General features: G+C 49.3%; 7 protein-coding genes across 7 annotated transcripts; 5 read left to right on the forward strand and 2 right to left on the reverse strand.

The window, feature by feature from the left end:
- Positions 1 to 1,359: 1,359 nt before the first annotated feature.
- Positions 1,360 to 2,535, forward strand: LOC117892736. Its single transcript, XM_034799165.1, is given in 5 exon segments — positions 1,360 to 1,366; positions 1,419 to 1,952; positions 2,010 to 2,017; positions 2,020 to 2,153; positions 2,215 to 2,535. Coding segments are annotated over 5 exon segments (870 nt in total). The 3' UTR covers positions 2,402 to 2,535.
- Positions 2,536 to 3,458: 923 nt separating this feature from the next.
- Positions 3,459 to 4,479, forward strand: LOC117896357. The gene is made up of 3 exons (XM_034804636.1): positions 3,459 to 3,701; positions 3,764 to 4,061; positions 4,130 to 4,479. The coding sequence occupies exons 1-3, from the start codon at positions 3,459 to 3,461 to the stop codon at positions 4,477 to 4,479; spliced, it is 891 nt and encodes a 296-aa protein (XP_034660527.1).
- Positions 4,480 to 5,660: 1,181 nt separating this feature from the next.
- LOC117896212 (probable cytochrome P450 28c1) lies at positions 5,661 to 7,511 on the forward strand. Its single transcript, XM_034804346.1, has 5 exons — positions 5,661 to 5,856; positions 5,924 to 6,269; positions 6,332 to 6,742; positions 6,813 to 6,936; positions 6,990 to 7,511. The coding sequence occupies exons 1-5, from the start codon at positions 5,669 to 5,671 to the stop codon at positions 7,424 to 7,426; spliced, it is 1,506 nt and encodes a 501-aa protein (XP_034660237.1). The 5' UTR covers positions 5,661 to 5,668; the 3' UTR covers positions 7,427 to 7,511.
- A 797-nt stretch (positions 7,512 to 8,308) lies between these two features.
- Positions 8,309 to 11,894, reverse strand: LOC117896170 (transcription factor SPT20 homolog). Its single transcript, XM_034804255.1, has 2 exons — positions 11,681 to 11,894; positions 8,309 to 11,462 (listed from the first exon to the last, which is right to left on the reverse strand). The coding sequence occupies exons 1-2, from the start codon at positions 11,684 to 11,686 to the stop codon at positions 8,475 to 8,477; spliced, it is 2,994 nt and encodes a 997-aa protein (XP_034660146.1). The 5' UTR covers positions 11,687 to 11,894; the 3' UTR covers positions 8,309 to 8,474.
- A 4,667-nt stretch (positions 11,895 to 16,561) lies between these two features.
- LOC117903771 (cytochrome b-c1 complex subunit 10) lies at positions 16,562 to 17,425 on the forward strand. Its single transcript, XM_034816186.1, has 3 exons — positions 16,562 to 16,679; positions 16,877 to 17,041; positions 17,119 to 17,425. Exons 1-2 carry the CDS (start codon positions 16,600 to 16,602, stop codon positions 17,010 to 17,012), a joined length of 216 nt encoding a protein of 71 aa, XP_034672077.1. The 5' UTR covers positions 16,562 to 16,599; the 3' UTR covers positions 17,013 to 17,041; positions 17,119 to 17,425.
- A 323-nt stretch (positions 17,426 to 17,748) lies between these two features.
- LOC117903770 (transmembrane emp24 domain-containing protein 3) lies at positions 17,749 to 19,237 on the reverse strand. Its single transcript, XM_034816184.1, has 2 exons — positions 19,110 to 19,237; positions 17,749 to 18,994 (listed from the first exon to the last, which is right to left on the reverse strand). The coding sequence occupies exon 2, from the start codon at positions 18,780 to 18,782 to the stop codon at positions 18,120 to 18,122; it is 663 nt and encodes a 220-aa protein (XP_034672075.1). The 5' UTR covers positions 18,783 to 18,994; positions 19,110 to 19,237; the 3' UTR covers positions 17,749 to 18,119.
- Positions 19,238 to 19,623: 386 nt separating this feature from the next.
- On the forward strand, positions 19,624 to 24,238 carry LOC117903767 (regulator of nonsense transcripts 2). Its single transcript, XM_034816180.1, has 3 exons — positions 19,624 to 22,430; positions 22,501 to 22,783; positions 22,846 to 24,238. The coding sequence occupies exons 1-3, from the start codon at positions 19,738 to 19,740 to the stop codon at positions 23,578 to 23,580; spliced, it is 3,711 nt and encodes a 1,236-aa protein (XP_034672071.1). The 5' UTR covers positions 19,624 to 19,737; the 3' UTR covers positions 23,581 to 24,238.
- Positions 24,239 to 24,740: the final 502 nt, after the last annotated feature.

Raw genomic sequence — 24,740 nt, forward strand, 5'->3', positions numbered from 1 at the left:
ATTCACAAACTGGAAGACTGGTAGAAGTCGGATATGTGCGAGTATGAAACGTGTTTCTGACGTAGTAAACGCCAACAGGCCGCAACGGGGAAGATGAAAACTCAACTTATTAGAAAGACATTTTCAGGCGACACTGGGCTATGGGCTGGAAAATTTGCATACGATTGTTGTGGTGCGTGCGAGTATTTGTGGAGTGCAAACTCACGCAGTTATGCCACCTGCGGCAAAGGTTTGATAAACAATAAGAAATTAAGCAATGGGAAAATGTTAGACAAAGTATAATAACTCCATCCTTAAGGCTAAATAAACAAATCGTGGCTTAGGCTTAGCAGAGCGATAAAGGTTGGATAAACAAAGTAAGTAAGCGGTAAGTGTTTGTGCCTGTCCCAATGGAAACAATAAGAAAATCCAAGACAAACACTGATCGCTCTAGTATGGGAGTATTCTCCCCCAACATTCTGCAGTCCTTCCATGGTGGGAAGTGCAGCCAGTAATTACTGAGTTTTCATTTGCGCTCCTTGCACAGGATTTTCGAGGCTTTGTTCCCGTTCTTACTCCACCTTCCATCTTGGCAAGCTATCCCCCAAATATGTAGTCAGTCCAAACAGATTATGTCCCTGCCAATAAGGCTGCGTCCGTTGTATCCCTGTGTATCCCAATTTGTTCATTCTCTTATGAAACATGGATCAAGGGATCAATCACTGTGTTTGGCTGTGATTACTTTTTCTTCCCATTGCCGCAAGACGTTGTTCAACACTGCACACACCCGTTTGTTTATCCAACCTTTATCGCTCTGCTAAGCCACGATTCGTTTATCTCGCCTTAACACTTTACCCACGCAAAGTACACTATTATTGGGTTATACCCAACGTTATATCATTGCTTAATTTCTTATTGTTTATCTAACCTTTGCCGCAGGTGGCATAACTGCGTGAGTTTGCACTCCACAAATACTCGCACGCACCACAACAATCGTATGCAAATTTTCCAGCCCATAGCCCAGTGTCGCCTCGCCTGAAATGTCTTTCTAATAAGTTGAGTTTTCATCTTCCCCGTTGCGGCCTGTTGGCGTTTACTACGTCAGAAACACGTTTCATACTCGCACATATCCGACTTCTACCAGTCTTCCAGTTTGTGAATTCCTTCTCCACAGTCCTTAGTGGTTCGTTGTTGAGTCAATCGTTGCCATCACACATACCGCAAATAACACACACACATCCCAGAGGCACACACATTCCTCTGGCAGTTCGCGAAGCGTTAAGTGTCCCACTGCTGCTCGTGTTCGTGTTTGTACGCTTCATATTCGGATTAAATGAATATCATATCTTGATTGGGGGAGGCGTTGGGCATGTAATTCCCATGGAGAGTACTGAGAGTAACCGGCTGGGATCGCATTCATACACCTCCGAACCGCTGAGACGGCAACACGGCAACACGGCAACACGGCCGAACGGAATGTGGCTGGTGCAAATGTTGTACTTTTTGTGGGCCTGTTGTCGGGCCCTTTCTTCTGCTGCTGGGCCACTGTGGGGAGAGTGTCAATGGAGACTTCTATGGCAATGCGAGTGCGCAGCTGCTGCGTTTCCGAGACTTTGAGCCCCGCCAGCAAGGAGAGCTTCAATTCGTGGAGGAGATGGAGATGGAGGTGCAGATGGATACTGACGTTGGGCGGGAGGGACGTGGCTTTCACTTTCATGCCAGTGGCGAGGATGTCAGCGTTGAGCTGGAGTTCATCGTTCCATTCTTCAAGGTGCCGGTGAAGCGGAGCATGGGAATGGCCCGGGATGCCGTGCAGAATCTCCTGAATCTGCGAACGGGAACGCTGCTCAACACGGCAGTGGTGGTGGCTGCCGGAGCCATAATTGCAGCTGTGGTGCGCCTTCTCCTCGCCCCGCTGGTGGTCACGTCGCTGGGCAATGGATACCCCTACAGATCGGACCCCACCAGAGGCAGTGAGTGTAGAAAACGGATCAGTCTCAACTGTTTATAACTCCTTCCTCCCCTGACAGTGCGCCGCCGCTAACGAATGTCGTGGAGTCCCACCTGGAGGAGCACAACATTGACATGTCCGCCTGTGTCCAGCGCTACATCTGCCACTACTTGCAGCACAATGTCTCCTCGAGCTATGCGCGACTCCTCCATGTGCTAGCCAGGTCCGTGCATAACTCTTCATTTATTCATTCTCCATTGATGCCTGTCTCCTCTCTCTCGCAGCTCTCCCTGGCTGGACTCACTCACCAGAGGCACTGCAGTGCTGCATGCCATCCAAACGGCACGGAGCAGTCGCACCTGTGGCCACACCTATGCGAGATGCAGATTCCCCACTCTGGGCAAACCCCACATAAACCCCTTCTGGACATCGAGGACATGGCCAAAAGTACTGCAATATTTCAATGGCTGACATACATAATTTCCACATAGATCGTACATCATTTGTACATAATTCGTACATAGTTCATACATATTTGGGGTATCCGCTGATGCAGCCTTTAGCTTTTAACTATTTTTTTTGTGTTGTGTACTATTAAGTTAGAGTATTTGCGATCGTATGCAATAATATGCCAATAAAAGTGGATGACCTCCAACGATTAAATTATTAAATGCAAATCTAGCCAGTCAAAGGAGCCTAAGAGCAAATGCACTCTTTGTGGTCGGTTGCCATCGGACTAACCATGAGAAGAACGAGCCCATCTGTAGGGCTCTTCTTCCATCAATGCTCTGCCAGTTGGGTTGCGATTTGCGATTTGCGATTTGACTTTTGCCAGGTGACAGGGAGCGGATTTGGTCAAACGGTTTTCGGTTTTTATTCTGATTTTTTTCTTTTTGATGTAATATTTAAGAAAGAATTAAGCCAATTCATCCAGTTAGGGATTGAGAAATCTGCTGGCGATTAATAATAAATAAATAACAAAACAATCAGTCAATCAATCAGTCAATCGATCTTCGTACACTTCCCACTCGAACTCCCACTCGTACTCCCACTTCCAGCTGCTTTTTAATTGCATTATTTATTATTATTCTTGTGTAATGGGAATGCCGAGAATTAGACTCGTTTAAATCTCTCCCTCACTCTCCTCCAATTAGGGAAGGTAACAGCAAACTCCCCAGCAATCATCCATCTTCCGCTTTCATGTCAACGCCACTCCACTCCACTCCACTCGACTCTTTCTCCAGCTAATCGTTGTCGCGCCTTCCCTTCTTCAGTTACTTATGTCACAGAAGCACTTTGTTGCACTTTGGATGACAAGCAGAGGAAACTATCCAAAGAGAGCCAAATTATCGCAGCCAAGAGGCAACCAAGCGACGCACTCCCACATGTGATCCACTCCACTCTGCACTCCACCCAAGCAGATCCATCCATGGGGCATCCATGGCAGAGAAGGCTGCTTCATGGCAAATGGATTTCAATTTCAAATGCTCGCCAGCTTCGCTGTCGAACGGTGCTCCCAGCGGAAACAATGAAGCTGCTGCACATCATCTGCACCCTCCTCACCAACTGTGCCCTGGGCTGGGCTGCCAGTGAGGCAGAGATCGGGGCTGGACGGGACTCGAGACAGAGTCCGCATGGCGCCCATCCACATAGTCCAGGATTCAAGCTGGTATCCTTTGATGCTGTGGGCAAAGACATTGCCTTGGGACTGGACTACTTGTTGCCCTTCCTGGAGGTGCCCGTCAAACGCAAACGAAATGCACCACCAAGGGTAGGCTTACTCCTCCTGATGCTGATCCTCCATTTAATCTCTACCTTTACCATTCCTTTCAGCCACTGGTCATCATCAATTCTGCGGCTGTGCTCAGCTGCGGACTCGTGGCTGCTGGCGGACTCCTCGTTGGACACTTGATTCGCAGCATGAGCCTGGAAGCCATCACCCAGGACAACTCCCCAGCTACAAGTGGAACGCCAAAGTCCTCGGAGGAGAACACATCACCGTCCACGCACCCCGATACTCTGGTGTCCAATGCCACGGCTCGTGGTCTCGCGGATCGGAGGGATCGAAGTCTCCAGCAGTTGTTCGAGAATTTTAAGCTCGTTTACCGCAACGAAACAGGAGAGCGAGTGGGTAAGTCCTTCGCCTCATTCTTGATTTCCTACAGACATAAAGTTCTCCCTTCTCCCCTGTGAAAGCAGAAAGCAGCCTCCCCAGTGTACTCAGCACCGTGGAGCGAACTTATTTCAAGAACGAGATCGATCTCTCCGCTTGCCTGCTCAAGTCCATTTGCACTCTGACCTTCAAGGCAAGCGACAACGTGAGGAAGCACCAGGCTCATGCCTCCGACTTGGACCACGTGCTGGAAGCAGCCACCAACTGGTCTTGGCTCCTCACCTGGCTGCGGCTGGACTCCACTCTTCGAGAGGCCTTCGAGGCTGGCAAGGATCCCAGGCCACAGCACTGCGCCTCCAAGTATCCCCACTGCAAATGGGCAGCCCCAGAAGAGCGACTGATGGATCTGCTGCAAAACAATGTCCAGTTCAAGTGATCGAAAGCGGGAGAGCTGAGAGAGCGGAAAAGAGTCATCGATCCTCCACTTATCACTCTTTAATAAATAATCGCCAAATACAACCCCAAATACCCCTCTCCGCACTCGATGTAAAAGGGGAAAACCTTCTGTGGATTAGCTCTGTATCCAGACTGGACTTCTCTCTGGTGGTTTCTGTTCATTCGATGGAATAATCCCGCTTTAGCTGTCGCTTCCCTCCCGGAGCCATCATTTTCTGTTGGATGTGGCACTCGAACCTTCTGTTTATTATTACCTTTGTCTCGTACTCCTTCCTCTCTTTGGGACTCATCTGGTGCCACTTTTCGGCTGCCTTCTGCACCAACCTCCTCTCGCAGCGAGATGCAAAGTGGCGAAGGAAATTCGTGAATGGGCTGTTCGATTGGTTACTGTGTCGAGTTGGTGTCTGCTGCCTCTTCGGACTAGATGGTGCTTTGGGGGCCTTCTTTGGCCTGGCCATTGCTTGCTAATTCATAAATAAATACACGGCTAATTTCGCATTGAACTGGGAACTTCGATTGTAATCTAGATACAATTTGGAGTACTCTGGAAATAATCTCTACCTTCTCAAAGCCAGCTTGGAATCTAAATAAGTTAATCAACTATCCGAACAGTGGTTCGGGGGTGTGTTGGGGGATCTCTAAATTGATTCCCAGCGAGCTGCTACACTCGTAGTATGCGTATTCCGGGCTGAAGTCAATTGGCTACGCCTTGGCTGCCCCTCCGCAACAATGTCAATGTCAGTGGAGCGAGTGGAGGCTGCTGGGATTTGGCATGGATCATCAATCATTTGGGATGTGCTTGTGAGGTTCACCCATGATTGATAGCTGCTATCGGATGGGTTCGTTAAGTGAGTGGCGACTTCTTGTGTGACAGATTGCTGATTCCAAGTCGAGACAGCGACTCGTTGCTCCCATTCATGGAGAGCATTTTGGGGCACACTTTGCCAAGCGTAGGGCCAGTGCAATTGTTGACCTTTGGCTGTTATGAGAATAAAGCTCGGTGGCTAATTCGATAATGGGTCGCCCCACACGCCACAAGCTTCGTTGCGACATCGCTGACACGCAACGCCAAGCCAGAGACAGGGGAGAACCCAGCACCTAAGCACAGATCAGAGAGCACAGAGCACAGAGCACGGAGCACTCCGCTCAGTGATTCGTGTACCTGCGACATGATTGGATCATTGCTGCTGGCTGTGTGCACATTTGGGGCGCTGCTTTATGGCTTTCTGGTGTGGAACTTTGGCCACTGGCGTCGGCGGGGTGTCAGGGAGCCGCGGGCGCTGCCGCTGCTGGGCTCGTTCCCCAACATGGTCTGGCCACGGCAGCACTTTACCATGGACATGCGGGATCTGTACATGTGAGTGGCAGCCAGAGCACAGAGAGAGAGAGAGAGTCCAGTCATCCCCGGAGCTAATCTCTTGCAGGAAATACCGCGAAACGGATAGCTACATTGGCACGTATCTGCTGAGATCACCGAAGTTGCTGCTGCTGGAGCCGCGGCTGGTCTATGAGGTGTTTGTCAGTGCCTTTCGGCACTTCGAGGACAACGATGCTGCCCGCATGGTGGACACGGGCAAGGATGTGCTCGTCTGCTGCAATCCGTTCGTGCTGCTGGGCAACGAGTGGCGCCAGCAGCGCGCAATCTTCTCCAGTCTGCTGACCAACGGACGCATTCGCACCACCCACGCCATCATGCAGCGCGTCTGTCGCGATTTGTGCGACTTTATTGGCAGGGAATCGCTCAGGGGAGAGCCCCAGGATGGCATGGATGTGAGCTGGTGGAAGCTCTCCACGCACTGATGAACTTCATCCGAATCTCTCGCTTCTTGCAGCTCGGCCTGCGCTTCACCGGCGACAGCCTCTTCGATTGTGTGCTGGGCATTCAGGCGCGCTGCTTCAGCGACTCCCCGCTGCCCGTGATCCGGCACAATCGGGAGATGTCCAACGAGAATCCCGGCCTGGCCATTGCCGGCGCCCTCAACGGCCTGTTTCCACGCCTGCCCCGCTGGCTGCGGCCCAAGATCTTTCCGCGCTCCTACGATCGCTTCTTCGGGGATCTCATCCAGCAGGCCTTCCGCCTGAGACGCGGGCAGCACCAGGAGCGGAATGACTTCATCAATCACCTGCTGGCCCTCAAGCGGGAGCACGGACTCACCGAGCCGCAGCTCACATCGCATGCCATGACCTTTATGTTTGATGGCCTGGACACCACCTCCTCGACCATCTCCCACTGCCTGCTGCTGGTAAGCAAAGTAAACACTTGCGAGGGGGAGTTGGCCCTTGAATACTCTTCTGTTGCTGTTGCTGTTGCAGCTGGGACGATATCCGGAGTGCCAGCAGCGGCTGTGCGAGGAGCTGGACAAGGCCAGTCCCACGAAGGAGCTGCCCGACTTGGATGCGCTGAATGATTTGCCCTATCTGAGTGCCTGCTTCAATGGTGAGTGCCACAAGGGACTCAGAGATTACCCCTAATGGCGTGCGTCTTCCCAGAGAGCTTGCGCATCTATCCCGCTGGCGGATGGGCCTCAAAGACCTGCACCGAGGCCTACAAGCTGCAGGGCAGCCACCACAGCCAGCCGCTGCAGATGCTGCCGGGCGACAACATCATGATACCCATCTATGGGCTGCACCACGATCCACAGTTCTACCCAGAGCCGGAGGAATTCCGACCCGAGCGCTTCCTGGACGGTGGCCTCAAGCGCTACAAGCAAATGGGCGTCTTCCTGGGCTTTGGCAATGGACCGCGCCAGTGCGTCGGAATGCGTCTGGGCCTGGCCCAGGCCAAGGCTGCTCTGGCGGCCATTGTGCAGCGCTTCGAGGTGCGAGTCAATCCACGCACCGCCGACGGTCTCGAACTGGATCCGTACATCTTTGTGGGCTGCCACAAGGGCGGCATCTGGCTGGATTTTGTCGCACGTCAGCTTTAGGTTTTGGGTTTTGGGTTTGTGGCTTTAGGGTTTTGCTTTCCAAACAGTCTTTCGGTTGAGATCAATAAAAATTAGCTGGCAATCATCTGCAAGTTATGGGTTCAATCTGTCTGTCAATGCATTCATTGATTGGGGACTTATGACATCGAGAGATTGTCCCAAACAGGGGCGATTCAACGGATGACTACACAAGGGCCTAGATCCGGTTGGGTGTTGTCTCCAACGCCCATTTGTGACCTTGATTTTGATGCATATACTTAAGGGTCTGCCAATGTATTGGGCAAAGAAAAACAGAGAAAATTTTAGGCTCTGATAAAATTGAACAAATTTCACGCTAAATGTTGCATTCAAGTGAAGGATTTTTAAAGTTAATAAATGGCAAGAAAATGTCCGATTTGTAGGCAGCTAAAGGTACCAAATATGCCTGAAAATCTCCAACCAAATGAAAACTTTCATCACTTCTGCCTCAATTTGCTCGTGGCCGAGAAGATGCGTAAATCAAATATAAGTCAGTTGAGTCAGTCAGGTATGTAGGTTGGCAAACCTTTCACTCTGGCAACCGATTGAAAACCCATCAAAAAGATGCCACAGTGAAGGTCACAGCTAGACACGCCTTCGGGCTAACCCAACAGATCACAGACCAAACACACACAGAGAGAGAGATTGGTGTGGGGCCCAAGCAGAGGGTTCCCCCCAACTCCCCACTCTAGTCACAGTTTAACAATCAAATTATTTACATATATAAATTTATTAGGTAAGAAATTCGATTCGTTGGCAGCTGTTTGTGTTGCATGCAAATGACTTCGATTTGGATTGCGATTGCGATTGCGATGGGGATTCGGAATCGGATTCGGAATCGGATTCGGAATCGGATTCGGATTCGGATGGCTTATGGCTGGGAATAATTTCAACAGAAAATGCATGCGAAATGAGGCATTAACGATAAACGACAACAACAACAAATAAAAGCGGCTGGTGGATGATGAAAATTAACAACTAATCAGTGCTGGAGCGTGTCCGCTTGGGTCCAAGCCGTTCCCAACAGCTCTCACAGACCTTTGGGCACCGGGAACAGGCGCAGCGTCTGGCCAGAGGTGGAGGATGTGGATGTGGCGGGTGTCTGACGCACAATGCGTGTCCTGGGACGCGGTGGCAGGTATCCATTGGCTCCATTGTTGCCCCTCTGTGGCTGTGGGGCATATGCCTGCACATCGTCGTAGATATTCACCGTCTGCACGTGACTCTCGGCGCCGCTGTGCGCATCCTGGGTGACCACCTTGACGACATGATGCTGCCCATGGGGCTGCTCATTGGTCGCGCCCAGAATCTTGATCGTCTTGACGCCGGCCTGATCGATGGTCTCCAGCACCTTGAAGGTACGCACCGCATGGGGCTTGACAATCTGCACAGTGCGCACGCGGGAGCTGCCGCGATGTGGTGCCGGTGCTGGTGCCGCAGCCATGGCCACATTCACAGCCACCTGCACATCCTTGGGCATGAACTTCTGCAGCGATTGCTGCGCCCTCAGGCTCAGAGTGGGCGCCGGGCCGACGGGCAGCAGTTTCTGTGTAATCACTTGGGGCCTGGCCTGTGGCTGTGGCTGTGCCTGCACCACGCGATGATAATGATGATGCAAATGATGCTGCTGGCGTGGCACGGCATTGCGCACATATGACATGGCTGGGGCATAGAAGCGGGGACGCTTCGACTGCTCACGGTACATGGGAGCCACCTCTATGACCTGCTGCTGGTAATGCTGCTGTTGCTGCTGCTGGCGGAATGCCACTGGTTGGGCATAGCGGGCAAAGGGCTGCACCGTATTCATGTAGCTCCTCAGCGAATGGATGTGCGTCACCTGGGTGGGAGCTGGAGCACGGACAGCCACTGGTGGCAGGTAACCATCGGCGTTGTACTGCTGCTGCTGCTGTTGCTGCTGTGCTCGGTAAGCGGTGGCCGTGGATGTTGCATGGACACTGGCAACTGGGGCTGCAGCCACAGCTGGTGCTGGAACCGGAACAGGAGCTGGCAGTGGGGATGCAACAGGAGCTGCAGCGGGAGCAATAGCCACTGGTGGCAAATAGCCAGGAGTTGCGTACTGTTGTTGCTGTGGCTGTTGTTGCTGCCGTTGCTGCTGCTGCTGCGTGCGATAAGTGGCTGTGGCTGGTGCTGGAGCGGGTGCTGGCTGTGGAATGGAGATGGCAACTGGAGCTGCTGTCTGCACAGAAACAGCTGCACCTGTCGGTGGCAGATAGCCGGGAGCTGTGTACTGCTGCTGTGTCTGGTATGCGCCTGTTGCCACCAACTGTTGCTGCTGCTGCTGTTGTTGAGACTTTGGACGGCCATAGACAATATCGGATCCCTGCTGCTGGTTAGAAACCTGCAATTGAGATTGCACCACAATCTGTTGTTGCTGCTGTTGCTGCACTTGCACTTGCTGCTGCTGCACTTGTACTTGCTGCTGCTGTTGCACTTGCTGTTGCTGCTTCTGTTGCTGCTGCAATTGCAGTTGCAACTGCTGCTGCTGCTGCTTGAGCAATTTCGTCTGTGTCTGCAGGCTGTGCAGCTCGGCAATGGCTGCCTCTGCATTCTCGGGCTTCTCAAAGTCATAGCCATCGGGCAGTGCCACAGTCTGACTCTGGCCGACAGTGGCCTGAGTGGGTGCAACAATCAATTGTTGCTGCTGCTGTTGCTGCTGTTGCTGCGGCTGCTGGTAGATGATGTTCGTCTGTGGCTGCTGCTGCTGCTGCTGCTGCTGCTGCTGCTGGGGCTCATCATAGCCGGGTGGTAGGTAGCCAGGAGCACGGTAATCGCCGACAACTTGCTGAACAGTAGCAACATGCTGAACAGGAGCAACATGCTGAACAGGAGCAACATGCTGGACAGGAGCAACATGCTGGACAGGAGCAACATGCTGGACAGGAGCAACATGCTGGACAGAAGCAACGGACTGCGACTGGGACTGGGACTGTATCAGCGATAGTGGGATTCTATCGGGATTCTCAAAGTCGTAGCCAGGTGGCAGATATCCAGGTGCTTGATAGTCTTGTGCTGCTGCAGGTGTCTGCTGTTGCTGTTGCTGTTGCTGGACTTGCTGTTGCACTTGCTGCTGGACTTGTTGCTCCACTTGCTGCTGCTGCTGAGGTGGCAGATAGGAAGGAGCATTGTAGTCGGCCTGACTGGTGGCTGTGCTGTGTGCCTGGATTGATGTGGTGGCAGTGGCAGTGGCACTGCTGCTGGTAACAGGCGGTAGATAGGTAGGAGCACTGTAGACATTCTGTTGCTGTTGCTGTTGCTGTTGTTGCTGTTGGGGATAGGAGGCTGTGGGAGGCAGATAGTCGGGTGCCCGATAGTTTGTTTGTGCAACTTCCGTGGCGGTGGCAGGTGGCAGATATCCAGGAGCCTCATAGCTTTGCTGTGAGTATTGCTGCTGCTGTTGCTGCTGTTGCTGCTGCTGCTGTGTCTGCACACTGGGCGTGGCCGAGGTAGGAGGCAGATAGGGCTGGGCGCCAAAGACAGTGGAGGATGACTGAGCGACAGCCAATGGCTGCGTACGCTGGAAGTTATGCTGATAGCTAGAAGGGAAGGGCACGGATGCTGGAGCTGGAGCAGCAGACGGAGCTGCTGCAGCAGCCTGTGCATGCGATTGCAGGCCTAAGCTGAGGAACGACACATCCAGACTGTCGTCCTGGCTCTGAGCTGGAGACTGAGTCTGAACCTGAGACTGAACCTGAACCTGAACCTGTGCCTGGGTAGGGCGAGTGCGGGATGTCTGCTGATAGGGCGGCAAATAGGCGTTGCTCTTGCCCTGATAGTGATTGTGCACCTCGAATATTTGATAGCCAGAATTGGCGTAGTTGCTCTCCTGGAAGCCAGCACCAGCGCTTAGGCCGCCGCCCGTCTTGTAGTACTGCTCCTTGATGATCAGCGGCTGTTGTTGCTGCTGCTGCTGCTGCTGCTGCCGTAGCTTGAGTGATATATCCGCTTGGGTTAATCCACAGGTCGCGCAAATGGCGAGCGCAAAGAAGGCGCCAAAGAACTTAACGGGAAAAACAAACGAAAACAAAAACCAAAAACGAAACGGGAAAAAAAAAGAAAACGAAAAACGATTTTGTAAGCACAGCAAATGATAATCACAGTAAAAAAAAGAATATGATTTACATAAACAATATCACTTAATGGTATTGTGTAGTTTGTGTCCTTAAATTTGATTCACTGATTTCACTGGCAATCCTTTTTTCGTTGTGTGGCACTTACATTCATCGTCACGTTGGTCGTGCTTAAGCCCTCGATGTCCAACCGTTCAATGATGGACCAACCTGACCTGCGCACGCATTTTATACAAAGGCAACCTCTGCCTCAACCGAACCCAGAAACAAGTCGTCGCGGCTCATCTTCATTCACATCTTCATTCACATTCACGACATCTCCATGGCCCTTTCCCCCACCGCACCTTCGATCTTCCATCATCTTTCGCTAATTCCCATCTAGCGACACGATCGCTCGAGTTTTTGGGGCTCGTTCGGCTGTTCGGACTTCGGGCGCCTGCGCAACAAAATCAATTGGCCGCCATGCAGATCGTAGCGGATTGGCTCGTACTCTCCGTTCAGGGCGGATGTAATTAATACGCCTTTTCCCCAACCAAGCCATGCGCCGCATCAGTCATCTGTTCTCTCTCTCTCTCTCTCTCTCTCTCTCTCTCTCTCTCTCTCTGTCGAACAGGGACCTTGCATAACCCCTGGCCCAAGCCCGAGCCCGAGCCCGAACCCACATCGACATGCATTTGTTTGTAATTTGAATTTCCTGCTAGTCGTCGCAGTTTTGCGTTTCGATTTCACACGCACATTTTGCATACGAGTCGAGTGGCTATCGATCGGCCAAGGGGGGTGCTTCATTTCGCAAATGTTTGATAAATATTTGCAAAAGGAAAAATCAAAATTATTACATCTGTCATTAGTATTCATTAGGGGTCAGGGGGCCACAGCCATGAATTAAACATGCCTTGATAAGCATATCGCCGCTTCTGCGACCCATGATTCAATTTCGTATCCATAGCTGGCGGCCGCCTCCTGCCTTTCTGTCTTTGTCTTTTGTGGAGACTCTCAAAAGATGGACACATCTCGCTTCCCATCCTGCTTCATTCTGCCTCAATGACTTCCGGCTACAATCAATGATTAATCGAAATCCGTGTAAACATTTGCCTAAACACACGCTTAACAAACAAAAAGAGAAAGATATTTACAACTTGGTAGAAAGGAAACGGGCTTGTAAGCTTCTTAATCGCATTTCGTGGCAATCTCCATTCATCTTTTCACTATCGAATCGCTCCATAAGTTGCATCATCTTGATCTGTGACATCTTTCCGCAGTAGGTTTTCCACTGAAACATTTATCTTCTTTATTTTCCCATGGCGCTCGCTCTTGGCTCTTGGCCAGCCGGCCAGGCAGCGCAGAGCATCATTAAATTTCTGGGACAACCTTGACCCATCTTGAGATTCAAATATTTTATGCATACTTGGCGGGCCAGCCAATGCATACATTTGAATGTGTGCTAAGCGACGATGATGATGGCTAACAAGTTGGTCAACACAAAAGGCCCCCCGAAAGCAAGAGAAAGACAGAGAGAGAGATAGAGAGAGAGAGAGAGACTGTCTCGGAACTCGAGCTGGCCCAGCCATGCAAATAATTGAATTGATTCGAATTGAATGGAATTGAAATGAATTCAATTGAATTTGAAATATTGATGGGGCCTCCATGGCAAAAACAAAGGTGGGGCAGTGGCTCCCATCCCATCCACTCCTAACCGATCCGATCAAACTTTTGAGTGTTAACTGATTAAATACAAAACTGTTCGTATGTTTATTCAACCTGTCGTTCATTTGTCTTACGATCTTACGAGTGTTATGGATTTCATAACCCAAAAAAGGGCGTTTCATCAGTGTTTCTATTCAAACAAAAAATCTTTTATTGGCAATTGTCAATCCAATTTGATCGAATTGGGAGTTTTGGCTTCTTTTTGAGAACTTGGCAAAGGCATTAGCGGCGTGCTGCAATCGTACAGAAAGATAAGCGACAAGCGATAAGCTGGAGGCGGACACCTTCTCCCAAATATGGCCAAAGGGGCAATGGTGCACAGGTTGACTTTTGGCGTGCAGCTCTCGTGACACTCTGGGTTGCCTCAGAGGAGAGAGAGAATTGGAGTTATATACTCGTAAATATATTATACAAATTTAAACATTGTGGAATCATTACAACAACAACAACTGATTGGAGATAGCTCTAGAAAAGTTCAGTTTGCAAATTGTTTTGCCAAAAATGCTTACAATTTAAACAACAATTTATTTTAAGTTGAATTGAAAATTATTAAATTAAATAAACATAATTTGTTACTGTCTGAAAGAAAATCTGAAACGAAGAGTACAACGATGAAATATTTTCTGGCTGCCCAAAGTCTCCAATTAAATGGACCCGAATTATATAACAAATTTCCTCGCCTGCAGCCGGGAGGCTCTTTCTCAAGCCCATCCCCAATCTTCGATTCTTTTTGCCCAATTTAAATTAGCATTAAATAGTTATCTGTATATGAATACTTGTACATATTTATTGATTTATGCTCTGGGGGCTTGGGGTGTGTTGCAGTTGGTTGGCATAAGAGCCATCGAAATTCGATATGCATATTCCCTGCCTTGTTAATTATTTAATTTCTCCCCTAGTATCTCTCTCACTCTCTCAATCTCTCTGTCTCTCTATTGGAAATTAATACATTCACATTAACAAACATCGCGGACCATTAGAGGGCCACTCGGAGGGTCGATTTACATACTTATTGTTTATGCATATTGCTGAGATATTTATCAATATTAAATTTGTGCCATATCCAAGGGCTGGCGGGCAGTAGATCTGTCGACTGGTGGCTGGGGGCATCTCCAGCTGACATACGAGTAGCAACACCAAAAGCAACAGGTTGCAGCGCAGCTACCAGAAGCAGGGGGGCCTCCGTCAAAATATTTGGCAAAGAGCCGCAGAGGCTGATGAAAAGCAACAAAAGCACACAACAAAAACACGGAAAGCGACAATAAAAGCGAAAAGAAAAACAAAATAAAAAGGCAAACAACAGAAATGGTTATGGAGGAGGATGATCCAAGAGTTGTAACAAGTGATTACCTAAATAATAGTAATAAACAATAAATGAAATGCATTCCCAGTTCAAGTCAAGAAAATTTTAATACAAATTTGCAAACTCATATGATTTCCTCCCTCATGCTTGCTCAAACTTATGGAACCGCTCTCGCAGTAGTGACGGATGAGCTAATTGATACATAAAGCATGGAGGAGAGGATCGTCTGCGAATCGACAGCGAAAGCGACGGCGACACGACAGCGATCGGAGCAGCCAAAGCGGCGACCGATTACTGCCAGAGTGGAGTCGAAGACATGCTTAGTGGCAGTCAGTGGAGGAGGGGGAACAAACGGCAGATGCACAGATGAAGGGGAACAGGGGAAATAGGAAGTTTGAGGCGTGTTCAAGTTTTAGCTTGTGGCAGGGCAGGGAGCATAACACAGTCGATTGTCATTGATTGCCATCATCAGTGATCCGAGCTTGAAATGAAACTGAAACTGATTTAGATTTGCATTTAGAGGAATAACTCGGGTTCGGTTTCCATGCGACAGAGTTGATTACGGTTTAATGGGGGAACTCTTCCGACTGAATTATCGAGCTGTGACCCCATTGGGCCTGGACACGTGCAAGCTGCAGCAAGTTTTTATGCATAATTGCCATGAAAAGTGTGCCTGAGGTTTGATTAACCCAGATGTGACACCAATCAATCTCTTGATGGATCGATCGTTGAGATCTAATAGCTGCTCTGCTGACAATTCATTTACAAGTGTCCTTCAGCTACTGCGCTCGCACCTTGCCTTTCACTTGGCTGGCTCAGGGCTTTGAGGCCTTCATTTTGTTGATACTCGCACCAAACAACAAAACAACAAAAGTGGGGGAATAACCCCAAAAAATACACATGTGCTACAGAGCGCCAACATTGATGAGAGATTTAGCCAATAACCATACGTACATATGTATGTACGTAATTGTGGGTGCAGATAGCTATCGTTTGCTCTGCTAATATTTCATAGATACTCATACATACAAAATACTCTCAGAAATTATGAATTGTTCAAATCCCAAGCCAGCGATATGTAGAAACTGAATATTTGTCCCAATTTGTTTTCATATTGTTTTTGGCGGTGACAATAGATTTTATAGATTGTTTTGCAGTCAATTTTGAGCTACCATAATTTGGCATGTTTTTGCATACCGAATTCGTGTCCGTTTCCGTTGAGCTAACAAAAGATCGCGAGCGAATTGAAGTGTGTGCGAAATACCAAAAAGTCAATCAAAGAAGATCAACAATAAAAGCTCCAGTGACAGCTCCAATAACAGTTAATAAGATTTATTGCGTGTGGAGCAGCTGTTAGCGCAACTGCCTGCCAACATTTTTGCATAATATACAAACAAAAATTGAGCTAATATTTATTGATTGCATAATTATGAACGTTTAGTAACCATGCAGTCTCGTTAGCATGCATCTACTGCTTACTTACATAGATAAATGAATATGAAAACCTATGGAAAAGAAAATCTTATCTATCATCGAAAGAACTATGTAGATCATGCTCACCCCAGAAGCATTATATTAAAATTATAGCTCCATGGAACGCAATACACAGATGATAAGATAACCATTTCCTTACAAGGCAAATGCATAAATATACTAATTCAAATTGAATTTCCAACACATTTAATACGAGCATTTGTTAGCCTTTTGGTGATGGTTTGCCGCTGACGATGGTATTCCCAAGATGAATCATGAATAACGGCATACGCCGTGAAACTTTGATTGATTTTGTATTAATTCATAATCGGCATCAGAAGTTAACATCATGTAATAAATCAAATTAAATTATTTTAAATTTCGATTCCCAGCAAAAGGCTGTTTTTTTTTAAGTGGTCAAAAGTTGACAGATTTAAGGTTATTTTAAACCCACAACTCACAACCCTCCCCAATTGATTGATCAGGTAGGCTTGCCATTTTCCATCAACTATCAAGAAAGCATTTGCTTTATTCGTTTAAACACGTGTAGACTATCTACACGACTAGTAACTGGAAATTTGTTTAAAATGGGTCTCAAGGATAAGATGTTATATTTCTACTGTCGCCATAGGCCTTCAAAGAGCAACATGCAAATTGCCACAGCCTTGTAAGTACAAAACAAGATAACAAAATCAAATATACAATAAAAGATTATCGAATCCACCAAATATTTAATGGAAAATGCAAAGTTAAGTTGCCAGCTCCTCCATCAACCTTTAATGGGGCTGCCAACTTGTTCTAAGCAGCAACTGCACTTCGCTCTTTCGGTAATTTATTTATTTTTCAAATGTTTACACACCGTAGTATGCCTTCGGCTGGATATTTTGGAGCTGCTGCCCTGTTGACTTTGGTTTACTACACCGATTGGAAGGTAATTGCCGGCTATATTCCACTCTACAACACCAAATTCCCAAAGCCCGAAGGGAAGGATGCCAAGTAAAGGGAAAATGGAAGCTTGCAGAATAAACAGTGAGTGCAAAATGTTTAATTTATACAGAAGGTATGTACATATGTACATATGTAAAATTGTTTGTCCATTATTGCAGTTCAAGACCACAAACGAAACAAAAACAAGAATTACTCACATACTCTCTCAACTAGCAAATCTAAATACGAAGACATGTGAGAATCCAAAAGTCGTCTGCTACTGCCCAGACAGGATATCTAGCAATTGCAGCAAACAAACAAGTTCACAGCATTTCTTCCATTCTGTTCAATACTGATACGATTAATTTACATGAAGACACGCAAGAGCCCAACCGCTCAACAGCTGCTGGCCTCCTAGCCAGGATATCTAACAATTGCAGCAAAAATTTCACAGAAAAAACTGTTAGTTTTATCGGCGTTAAATAAAAATGTTTTAAATTCCGATTTAAAAGTTTAGTGCACAATAGCCTGATCGGCTGGTCAGAGCGGAAGAGCGCATGGAGGAACGATTTTTGAACGTTTGCGATCCAGTTCCATAGAAACGGCTCTCTCCCAATTACATTTCCTCTCCCACACACACGCACACTCGAATGTTGACACAGCTGTTTTGTCCCGTTATGCTTTCCGTTCGTGTGGCTTATTTTGGAGTGGAGGCGGCATGGCATTAATGGACACGACAGCCCTCTGCTGGAAGAGAGAGAGAAATAGCACAATGAGCAACTCGCCCATTAAAAACAACCTCTATACTCTTTAGCTATCGAATTGTGGATTGCATATATTTAAAAAAAAACATTCTGTTTCCGGGTGGGGTCAAACAACAAAAACTATTACATGTCATTGCGATTCGGTGTACGGTGAACGGGGGACGGGGGCTGGACTGCACCACACAAAAAGCTGAAGAAAGGCCCAAAGGGAATGGATACATTTGTGGATAAGGTGCCAAGGGGAACGGAACAAGGGCACTTATCGCAAGATTTTAAATTGAGAGAAAAGCTTATTTAATGCTTGCATGATGCACGTCCCTTAGCTCACACTCCTCCACGCTCCTCGCTCCTGACCAGGCGTTGACCGTGCTGGCGCGCACCGTGCGCCCCGTCTTTTGATGTCGGCGGCCCGTCTCTTACAGGCGGCCGTAGTGCGCCTGGCTGGGCTTGCGGTCCGTAAAGAAGTTGCGCAACACCATAATCTGGGTGATGCCGATGAGGACAACGGCGGCCGTCTCCAGAGATGACCAGACCATGACGCGCTGGTTGAGATCCTCGGCTCGCTTGCGGCCCTGCGCCTCGCGCAAGCGATGATGCGTCTGGGCATCTAGTATGTCGTTGAGGCCCTTGTGTATCGCCTGCGATGAAGTCTCCATCTGGGTGAGGACCGTGGCATGCTCATCGACGCCGGGCAGGGCTGGCTCGTCGCCCACCTGGAAGTCCACGTACACGATTTTGTGTGAAAAGGCCGAGAACTGGTTGCCAAAGCAGGCCGTGTACACGCCCGTTGTCTCGGCCACGAACTGGTGGCTATCGAAGGTGGCACGCTCCAGCTTGTAAATGACCTTGCCCTGCGGATCCTTCAGATGGACATCAACGTCCAGCTGCCCGCCGGCGGACACCTGGAATTCGAAATAGGCGCTTGTGTTGCGCTTGATCTCCTCGTAGAAGCAATCCTCCGCATTGTCGCCCAAATCGAAGGTGAACTCCACCCCAGCAGCGCACTGCAGCAGGGCGGCGGCGGCGAGCAACGCCAGCACCAACTTTTCGGCGGTCTGTGTGTATCGTGCACTGCCCATTGTAATGGCTGCTGCTTGCTGCTATTTGGTATGCCGCTGGCTGGAACTAAATGTAGTCTTAACGCTGCTATGCGTCAGTATTGTCGAGTTGGGCACAGTTCTCATCCGCTGCCACGCAGCAGCTGGCTGTGTGAAGTCCGAACTTCTTGTGAATATTGATGGGGTTGGGCTGTGTTGGTTGGCGCTTGCTTGCCGTACGCGGAAGACAGCAACTGCAAAGATGTACACGAACAGCGATGGGTTAGAACCTGGTTCACTTGATTTTCAGTTTATTCTTACAATTTGACTTGTTTGTTTTGCCCAACGACTGATTCTTAGCCTACTTACGTCGTTTGTTTGCCAATTGTTAAATGCTTAAAAATTAAGAGCGAGATGAAAACACTAAAATGTTCTGACACGTGTCAACACTCTTTTTCGCGCATCCTTACCAGCACTGGAGGAACACGTATGTACTGTGCCGCCCTGGCAGAACAGCTGATACATATGAACGGTATATCGATATATAATGGTATATTTCATGAATTTCTTCCATCTAGTGAATACCATGTATCAAGAATATAGGGTATCGAAACTCCCATACGCATGTTTTTCAAATGTCCCTTAAGGATGTTTTCTCTTTTCCGTACAGTTTTTCTCTCGATCTTAACGAAATTTAGCAGAATATGAATTATTATTAATTGATGAACCAACTAGCTGGTAATATTAAGCAGAATATCAAAATCGAGGACATTTTTGTAGTATAAACCGTATATTCATGGTATATTTTGAAAATGAAAAAGCATATTTAGGTATATTTCAGAGGGTCAGGCTGTATGTTTTATCGATAAATCCGCTGTCACACTGATCAAATGAAACAAATTTCTTGCCTAACAGATTCGATATATACGATTTTCCCAGAAATAACAAAACAACATCGAGACTAGCGTGAGGCAAATCATAGATAACAATTGCCGCCATGCCCGCAAGCAAGTCGGGCCCAACTGTGGCAGTGATACCGGGAGAGATACCGGAAACCGCGACAACAAACGCATCCCATGCTGCCGCCGACGTAGCGGCCGCCGCCACAACAACATCAGAAGCAGCAGAAGCGGCCCCAGAGGCGCCGCCGAACGGTGGCGATCTCGATGGCGATGATGCTGCCAAAGAGGCGGAGGAGCGCGAAGAATTGCGTCTGTTCATCCACGAGCTGGGTGAGAAAATAGAGAGCAAGCGACTGATGCGTCAGCAAAATGCGAACATTGAGCTGCCCGGCGAGGAGTTCTTTGCCCGCCTCGACTCCAGCCTCAAGAAGAACACGGCGTTTGTGAAGAAGCTGAAAATGTTCACCACCACGCAGCTGGAGCCGCTGCTCCGGGAGTTGTCCGCCTTGAATCTGAGCAAGTACATATCGGAGATATGCGCCGCCCTGGCGGAGGCCAAGCTCAAGATGAACGATGTGCCCTCGGTGGTGATGCTGTCCTCGCGCCTGCACGCTACCTACGTCGACTTTGACACACACTTCCTGGAGGCCTGGCAGAAGGTGCTGAACATCAAAGGCGAAAAGATCGGCAACCCGAGCAAGCTGCGCGTCGATCTGCGCCTCTTTGCCGAGCTCATTAGCTCGGGTGTTATTCAGATGAAGCCCGGCTTGGCCCTGTTGGGCATGGTGCTCGTCCAGCTGATCGGCCAGGACAAGGACGGCCACAACAACTTCTCGATTATACTCTCGTTTTGCCGTCACTGCGGCGAGGAGTACGCAGGCCTGGTGCCGCAGAAGATGCAACAGCTGGCCCTCAAGTATGGCGTTGAGGTGCCCAAATCCGATTTCCTGGCCGCGGACAAGCAGGCCAATCTGCGCACGATGCTCAAGGGCTACTTCAAGGCGTTGTGCAAGCACGTACTGGCCGAGCAGACCGAACTGATGAACATGACCAAGAACATACGCCGCACGATGGAGTGCAAGGGCGAGATTTCATCGGAGAAGCGCGAAAAGTGTGAAATGATGCAGGCGAGCTTCGACAAGCTGCTGGCCAGTGCCCAGACCCTGTCCGAGCTGTTGGCCGAGCCGCTGCCGGAGCTGGCCAAGGAGTCGGAGTGCTGCAGTCCGGGCACAGTGATTGACAACATGCTGGACAGTGCCGCATTCGGGGTGCTCGATCCTTGGGGCGACGAGGAGACGCGTGCCTTTTACACAGATCTGCCCGATCTGCGCCAGTTCCTGCCCGACTTCTCCGCCCCCAAGGTGGACCTGGAGACCATGGAGGAGCCCAGCGAGCTGACCGAAGAGGCCATCGATGCCAATCTAGATGCCGAAATGGACATTGATGATCCACCCTCCACTAATTCGGATCCGCCATCCGAGAGCACTGCCGACGACCAGCCGCCACCGAGCACGCCACCCCTGCTGCTGGCTTCTGCTTCGGGCACCTCGTCGAACGACCTGAAGCCTCAGAAGATGTGCAGCGCTCTGATGGAGCTGGGGCGCCAGCAGCTGCAGAGCCAGCCCCAGACGACGGCCCAAACGCAGCAACAGATACGACAGCAATTCGATATATTTCTCGTGAATCTCTTCAACTGCGTCAACAAGGAGCTCATCGACTCGGCGGCCATCGAATTTCTGCTCAACTTTAACACAAAGCCTCAGCGCAAGAAGCTGACCCGAACGATATTCTCGGTGCAGCGCACCCGCCTGGACATTCTGCCCTATCTGTCGCGCTTCATGGCCATCGTGCACATGTGCAACACCGACGTGGCCGCCGATCTGTCCGAGCTGCTGCGCAAGGAATTCAAGTGGCACATACGCAAAAAGAATCAACTGAATATCGAGTCGAAGCTGAAGATCGTCCGCTTCATTGGGGAGCAGGTGAAGTTCGGTCTCTTCAAGAAGTTCGATGCCCTCGGGTGCTTGAAGATGCTGCTGCGTGACTTTCAGCATCATCAGATCGAGATGGCGTGCGCCTTTGTGGAGGTGACCGGCGTCTACCTGTACAATTGTCGCGACTCTCGTCTGCTGATGAACGTCTTCCTCGATCAGATGCTGCGCCTGAAGCTGGCCACGGCCATGGACTCGCGTCATGCGGCCCAAATTGAAAGTGTCTACTATCTGGTGAAGCCGCCTGAGTCGTCCAAGCGCGAGTCGGCGCCACGTCCCGTCATACACGAGTACATACGCCACCTGATCTTCGAGGAGCTGTGCAAGCAGAACGTTGAGCGTTGCATCAAAAATCTGCGTCGCATCGACTGGCTTGATCCGGAGACGAGCGGCTATGCCATCAAGTGCCTGAGCAAAGCATTTCTATTGCGCTTCCCGCTCATCCGCTGCCTGGCCGATCTGGTGTCCGGCCTCAGCTCATATCAGCCCCGGGCCGTCACCATAGTCATTGACAATGTGTTTGAGGATATACGCGCCGGTCTCGAGATTCATTCGCCGCGCATGGCACAGCGCCGCATAGCCATGGCCAAGTATTTGGGCGAAATGTACAACTACAAGCTGGTGGAGTCCACACACATTCTGAACACTCTTTACTCAATTATCTCGCTGGGTGTGTCCACGGATCAGAGTGTGCCATCGCCGCTAGATCCACCTGAGAGTCTGTTTCGCCTGAAGCTCGCCTGCATGCTGCTCGACACATGTGGCCCCTACTTTACCAGCCAGGCCACGCGCAAGAAGTAAGCCAAGAAGGGGGCAAGGGGAAGACACTCAATCACTCACTGAATCACTTTCTTTCGTTTGCTTCAGGCTGGACTATTTCCTGGTGTTCTTCCAGCATTATTATTGGTTCAAAAAGTCGCATCCTGTGTTCTGTAGGGACAATGAGAGCTCAGCGAATCTATTTCCCATCCTGGTCGATCACACATATCGCGACTGCCTGGGCGTTGTGCGTCCCAAGCTGAAGCTCTACACAAGCCTGGAGCAGGCCAAGGAGGCCATCGATCAGCTGCAGGAGAGACTCTTCCCCAATCTGAAATCGTATGCCAGCAATCCCAATTTGGCCAGTGAGATCAGTGAGCTGGACGAAGGCGTAAGTAGACTTATTGCTGCATTTCGCATTCCCTTGATTGCATTTGATTATTTTGTTCGCAGCCCACTGACGAGGATTCGGGCAGCTCGAATGATCAGCGAGAGCGTCAGGTGGCCGGCTTGGAGCCGGAGCAAAGCAACGAATGTACTGAGAATGAGACAGATGCTCCAATGGGTCCACCGCCAGCGCCGGAATGGTCCAAGGAGGACTTGGACTTTGAGCAGCAATACGAGAGAATGACTACCGATTCGTATCAGGAGCGGCTGAAGGAGCCCGTCAAGGCAACTGCCAAGGACATACCCGTGCCCATGATGGCGCGTCTGCAGAAGAAATCCTACGATCAGATCACAGCCGGCCAGATCTCAAAGGTGAGCAACTGTCCAGAACTGCCACCACGCTCGCCAGCACCCGATCTGCCCGATGGCTCGTCCGGAAAGACAGCGGCCAGCAATGCAGGCGGCACAGGTGCGGCAGGGCCAGGGCCAGGGGCTGTGCCATTTGTGCTGATGGTGCGCGGCAACAGGGGCGGCAAGCAGCAATTTAAATCGTTTGTCTGCGCCTCGGACTCCCACTTGGCCATCAATCTGAAGGTGCAGGAGCAGAAAATACGCGAGGAAAAGGAGAAGGTGAAGCGCCTCACACTGAACATCACGGAGCGCATTGAGGAGGAGGACTATCAGGAGTCGCTGCTACCGCCGCAGCATCGCAACTTCACGCAGAGCTACTACCAGAAGCCCAATCGGCACAAGTTTAAGCACCAAAAGGGCGCACCCGATGCGGATCTCATCTTTCACTGAGACGGCCTGCTGGCTGCTGCCTTGGGCCGAAGGACACACACACACACGACCGATCCAAGTCAAGTAATCAATCAGGGAATGCAAACCACACACTCACACACAGACTGGCACATTGCCAGCGCAATTATGGTTAAAGCGGATGGCGGATGATGGATCGGGATGCAAATCGTTGACAGACAAAGAGAAGTTGCTCCCAGAGAATCTTGACTGCTCCAGCACGGAGAGCAGCTGCCTGCATACACAGCCAAACATCGCGTCTCATATCCATGTCGCATGTTGCACAGGAACACAGGGATATAACACGCTTTTATTACGTACTTAAGTTGACAGACAGCACAGCGGCTCATTCATCCGCTTTCTGCCATCGCCAAGCCAGCGCTAGCATGCCCCAAGAGATTCTACACTCATTGCCAATGCCATGACACGACGCACAGATTGCGCAGCATGGCAGCTCAAGATATTGTAAAGCCTTTAACCCCCCCCCCCAGTCCCAATCGTATAGTCCCCACGCTTTGGTGTACGTAGAGCGCTGGGCAGAGATACCTTCGAAAATTAACCATAAATAGTACGTACAATTGCCTAGACTTGTTTTGAAAACAATAATTCCCCCCTACTGAATCGTTTATTATATAAAAATGCAAATATATATACACACAGACATACACATGTACATACATATGTTGTAAATATATGCAATGCCCCCCCGTACATACACCGAAACCACCCAACTGATGGCTGTTTCCAGACAAAGGAATATCTTTTACAGATTTGAGATATATTGATATGCACCCCTACCCTACCCCTACCCCTTACTGTCTTGACTAGACTGCGGACACACACAATTGAAAGAGAATCGTGGGACATTTGTTTTGGATTTGTTTTTCGTTTTATTTGATTTACTCTAAAATTAGCGTCAAACAATTTTGATTCCTCATTTATTTGAAAATGTCCTCGTTCATTGTATATTGCCAGTGTATAGGTGTATTTGTTAAATAAAAAAATATTCCAAAAATGTTTAACGCTCTTTTTTTTAGTTTGTTTTGTTTTTTACATATACAAATATTTTCGTTCGTTTGTTTTACTTTTAAAATGTTAATCAGTAATCAGTACAAATGGCAAAAGATATAATATATTTATTATATGTATTTATAGTAGTATTA

Source organism: Drosophila subobscura, chromosome A (assembly GCF_008121235.1).
Source record: "Drosophila subobscura isolate 14011-0131.10 chromosome A, UCBerk_Dsub_1.0, whole genome shotgun sequence".
Lineage (NCBI taxonomy): Eukaryota > Metazoa > Arthropoda > Insecta > Diptera > Drosophilidae > Drosophila > Drosophila subobscura.

What these genes read in the sequence shown, in the direction of transcription:
- LOC117896357 (XM_034804636.1), top strand. Translation starts at nt 3,459, where the DNA reads ATGAAGCTGCTGCACATCATCTGCACCCTCCTCACCAACTGTGCCCTG. An exon ending in AACGAAATGCACCACCAAGG is followed by an intron (nt 3,702 to 3,763) that starts GTAGGCTTACTC and finishes CATTCCTTTCAG; the next exon opens with CCACTGGTCATCATCAATTC. An exon ending in CGAAACAGGAGAGCGAGTGG is followed by an intron (nt 4,062 to 4,129) that starts GTAAGTCCTTCG and finishes CTGTGAAAGCAG; the next exon opens with AAAGCAGCCTCCCCAGTGTA.
- LOC117896212 (XM_034804346.1), top strand. Translation starts at nt 5,669, where the DNA reads ATGATTGGATCATTGCTGCTGGCTGTGTGCACATTTGGGGCGCTGCTT. An exon ending in TCTCCCACTGCCTGCTGCTG is followed by an intron (nt 6,743 to 6,812) that starts GTAAGCAAAGTA and finishes TTGCTGTTGCAG; the next exon opens with CTGGGACGATATCCGGAGTG. An exon ending in TCTGAGTGCCTGCTTCAATG is followed by an intron (nt 6,937 to 6,989) that starts GTGAGTGCCACA and finishes GCGTCTTCCCAG; the next exon opens with AGAGCTTGCGCATCTATCCC.
- LOC117903771 (XM_034816186.1), top strand. Translation starts at nt 16,600, where the DNA reads ATGGGTCTCAAGGATAAGATGTTATATTTCTACTGTCGCCATAGGCCT. An exon ending in ATGCAAATTGCCACAGCCTT is followed by an intron (nt 16,680 to 16,876) that starts GTAAGTACAAAA and finishes TACACACCGTAG; the next exon opens with TATGCCTTCGGCTGGATATT.
- LOC117903770 (XM_034816184.1), bottom strand. Translation starts at nt 18,782, where the DNA reads ATGGGCAGTGCACGATACACACAGACCGCCGAAAAGTTGGTGCTGGCG.
- LOC117903767 (XM_034816180.1), top strand. Translation starts at nt 19,738, where the DNA reads ATGCCCGCAAGCAAGTCGGGCCCAACTGTGGCAGTGATACCGGGAGAG. An exon ending in AGCCAGGCCACGCGCAAGAA is followed by an intron (nt 22,431 to 22,500) that starts GTAAGCCAAGAA and finishes CGTTTGCTTCAG; the next exon opens with GCTGGACTATTTCCTGGTGT. An exon ending in TCAGTGAGCTGGACGAAGGC is followed by an intron (nt 22,784 to 22,845) that starts GTAAGTAGACTT and finishes TTTTGTTCGCAG; the next exon opens with CCCACTGACGAGGATTCGGG.